Here is a 3,691-nt window from a genome sequence, read left to right as displayed (position 1 = left end):
TAAAAAAAAAAAAAAAAAAAAAGTCAATAATCAACAACATTTAAGCAATTTAAATTCTCGGAGAACATTGATATACGGATCGGATTTTTCCCAATGTATATCTATATCAATGGATAAGTTTCTATGAAACGTGAGTAACCAGATTAAAATTTATTCATTAAATCCGACTCATTATGATTAATTTATTCCAAATTTTCTAATCAATACACACAAAAATATATGTGTTATATTATTATAATGTAATTCAGTGGAAAAAATTATTTATGTAATAAATATATCATCTATAATCTACATGATAGTGCGAGTCTGATTATATACACCCGATCTATAAGATAATATACAATATAAATCGGATGTCATTTTCGATGTGATCACAAAGGACGGATCGCGACGGAAATGATGATATAATGCATTTTTACAATGTGATTTTCCAGTACAGTCTATATAGGTATAAGCACACGCTCGGTGTGAAACGATCTTTAAACTCGCGTTTAAACATGATCTCTCTCTTTCTTCTCAGATTTCAAGTACAGCTGGTGAAGCATGATTCACTCGCCTTGGACACGCATCGCGGAGCAAAGACCTTAGATTTCTGAGTCTGAATAAATTGTGACTACGTTTGTTTGGTTTTTCCTTTTATTCTAAGATACGATGATAGATCAATGATAACTACCCGATAATAGCTGACGAATACACGATTAAGCTCGACCTGTGCGACCTTTCGTTTCGCGTCGTAGAGAATATTCAAGAAGAACATTAGCGTTATCTCCGCATGAATATAATTCGATTAATATTTTTCCATTTGCTCGCAGAAAATGCTTTTTTACAGATACAAAATCAGAATTTATATCGTGAAAGGAAAATTAATACATATTTTCGATTAATAATATTTTCTCAAGATTCGATTATATCATATATGGGAAATATAAGCGATGTCCTTTGTTACTTGAACATGCAGCTTCGCACATATTTGAGAGAGAAACAGGGTAGATATTTAAAATAATTTAAATAAAACAATCTATTCAATTGTTATAAAGATGCTTACGTGAAAAATAAGATTAACTTGTTAAAGGAAAAAATATTAGAACTACAAGCTCAAAAATCTTACTCACGTACTCTACGTACTCACTGTAGAGATTGTTGCTGCCGGCCTCTCTGCGTTCACACACTATAAACACAAGTCTCAATGGAGGGATAGACTTTATGTGGCTGGTGCCCCACTCTCGAACCAATTACAGATCACGCATACATTTATGGATACATAATACGGACGAGAATGGAGATCTGTACAATGTATCACTGTTCTCTGTAAATCACGGATTAGTTAGTACCGATCAATTTTTTTTTTATGATGAATCCACTATCATATATTGACACAGCAACATATACATTGTCTCTTTAAAAAATTTGCAATGATCATAACGTCACTCAGTTATATCAATGAGAACGATGACGCATCTACAAAAGCATAATATTAAATGCTTTCTGGGAATTAGTAATTCCTTGTTTACGAGATATGAGAGTTTTCCTATCTTTCTCATAAATTTAAAACTAATTTTACATGACATATAATAGAAAATCTCTCTCTCTCTCTCTCTCTCTCTAACAAAATATAATTTCTAAAATAATTTTTATTATATAAAAAGTTATTAATAAAATATGATTTAATTATAAAGTAGAAAATTTACATTAAAATCCTTGCGATTAATGCCAACAATCTTAATATATAAATTTTCGGGCATATGTACATAAGATAGGATTCCAGTTATAAATTATTAATCTCGTTTTATATTAACGATGGATTTGCACGACTGTGAATTTATTATATGATTATTTATCATAGAAGGCACAAAGATGATCAGATTTTATAATTATTATAACAAATACAATAGAGTAGATTTAAAAAATCCATTGCTTTATAAATAGCGCATATAAAAAACTGAATATTACATGCATATTATGCAGCCAAAGTGAATTAATAAATATAAGAGCAAATTAAACGTAAAAGCATATGTAATATTTAATATTCATTAAACAAGAATCGGATGTCGAACATAAAAAATATTTGGAATCAGCATTATTAATTAAAACAAATCGTGAACTGAACGCATAAAAATTATTTAAATGTAACATACATAATATAAAATATTCTATTTTAATATTCTAGTCGTAACTTATATATAGAATTTATGTAATATGGAATTTATGAAGTTTATTAAAAGCTACACATAAACTTATTTTCACACACAGAATGGTTTCCAGTACAAAGTAGAAATGTAAACTTCAACCATTGAAATGATCAAACAGAATGAAGGACATTTACTCAAATAAATTAACTTTTAGTACACCTTAAAAGAGACACTATTCATGTAGTCACACGATTAAAAACGTAAATACAATTGTACACATGCAATGTATTAATTGTAAATGTATGCAAATTTAAATGACGGGTTTGCTTTTTTTGATATAGATTTTCCATGTTATGCAGCAGGTATTTTGCATGTATCCAAGTCATTGAAGTAGGCATGTTGCAACGTCGCTCGTGCGGATATTCTGTACACAGGATCGTATGTAAGCATAGCTTGCAACAGATCCAGCCCATTCGCATCCAATGTGTTCACTTGCGACTCCAAACTATTCGTCATCCAATTCGGGAATGTCGCTTTGTAATCAGACAACTGTGTAACACCTGGCCATATCTCTTCTGTAGGTGTTCTTAATATCCTAAAAAAAATTGCATAATTAATAAAAGTATATAATATAACAATAGTAATGTATACAAATCTTACCGGAATATTCTGAAGAGCTGATCGATCTCACTGTCTCCTTGAAACAGTGGCTTCTTGGTTGCCATCTCTGCAAAAATACATCCAATGCTCCACATATCGATTGCGCATGAATATCTAGTGGCACCAAGAAGAATTTCGGGCGCCCTATACCACAGAGTTACAACTTCGTGCGTATATATTCTAACTGGGATTCCAAAAGCTCTTCCTAGACCAAAATCGGCTACTTTGATAATACCAGTTTTGTCAATCAGCAAATTCTGTGGCTTCAAGTCACGATGTAATATTCTACGCTTGTGACAAAACAGAATTGCACGTGTGATCTAAAATAATGCCTTAATATTAAAAATTTTGATAAAATTTTCAGATAATTTATAACTAATTTAATAAAGCCTGTATGTGCATAAAACATTATTATGAAATAATATATAAGATTTTTCCATATTAAACAAACCTGATATAAGTATGATTTAACTACAGCTGGTTCCAATTGTTTATTGTTTAAAGTATCCATATATTTTTTCAGATCCATAGTGAGATACTCAAAAATAAGATACAGTCTTGATTCCTCCATTAATACATCAATTAAGCTTACAATATTTGGATGAGTTAATTCTTTGAGCAATGAAATTTCCCTAATAGCGGTTGACGGTATTCCTTCATCGTCACTTTCTAAACGAATCTTCTTCATAGCTACAATTTCTCCAGTTTTCTTGTGTTTTCCTTTATATACTACTCCGTAAGTACCTAAGAAATGGTAAGATATGGAATTTTATTGTCATGTATACAATCTCTGTCATATGTTTATGTCAGCAATCAAAACATCTTAGAAGACTTGTGCGTAGCTGAAATCGACCACAATTTTGTAGGAAAAATATTAGCTAAAAATTAAATTATATATATAT

General features: G+C 30.4%; 2 protein-coding genes across 6 annotated transcripts in view; both read right to left on the bottom strand.

The window, feature by feature from the left end:
• The window catches only part of LOC115238474 (apolipoprotein D-like), a 3,263-nt gene extending 1,980 nt beyond the window's left edge, over window positions 1-1,283 (bottom strand). The window contains exon 1 of one of the 5 annotated variants that reach the window (XM_029812334.1): window positions 1,130-1,283. The gene's annotated coding sequence lies outside the window, so the exon portion shown is untranslated. Of the gene's footprint in view, window positions 1-1,045; window positions 1,065-1,112 lie in introns of those variants that run through there. The other 4 variants (XM_029812333.1, XM_029812332.1, XM_029812336.1 and 1 more) reach the window with 4 other exon arrangements.
• Window positions 1,284-1,802: 519 nt separating this feature from the next.
• Window positions 1,803-3,691, bottom strand: part of LOC115238462 (cyclin-dependent kinase 1) — a 2,740-nt gene continuing 851 nt past the window's right edge. Inside the window, exons 2-4 of the mRNA XM_029812317.1 lie at window positions 3,241-3,533; window positions 2,790-3,109; window positions 1,803-2,724 (exon numbers count right to left, since the gene is read on the bottom strand). Coding sequence (XP_029668177.1) covers window positions 2,481-2,724; window positions 2,790-3,109; window positions 3,241-3,533 — 857 coding nt within the window. The 3' untranslated portion in view covers window positions 1,803-2,480. The remainder of the gene's footprint in view (window positions 2,725-2,789; window positions 3,110-3,240; window positions 3,534-3,691) is intronic.

Source organism: Formica exsecta, unplaced genomic scaffold (assembly GCF_003651465.1).
Source record: "Formica exsecta isolate Colony F162 unplaced genomic scaffold, ASM365146v1 scaffold34, whole genome shotgun sequence".
Classification (NCBI taxonomy): domain Eukaryota; kingdom Metazoa; phylum Arthropoda; class Insecta; order Hymenoptera; family Formicidae; genus Formica; species Formica exsecta.
The sequence above is the reverse complement of the archived record's forward strand: the minus strand, read 5'-3'. Positions and strand labels throughout refer to the sequence as shown.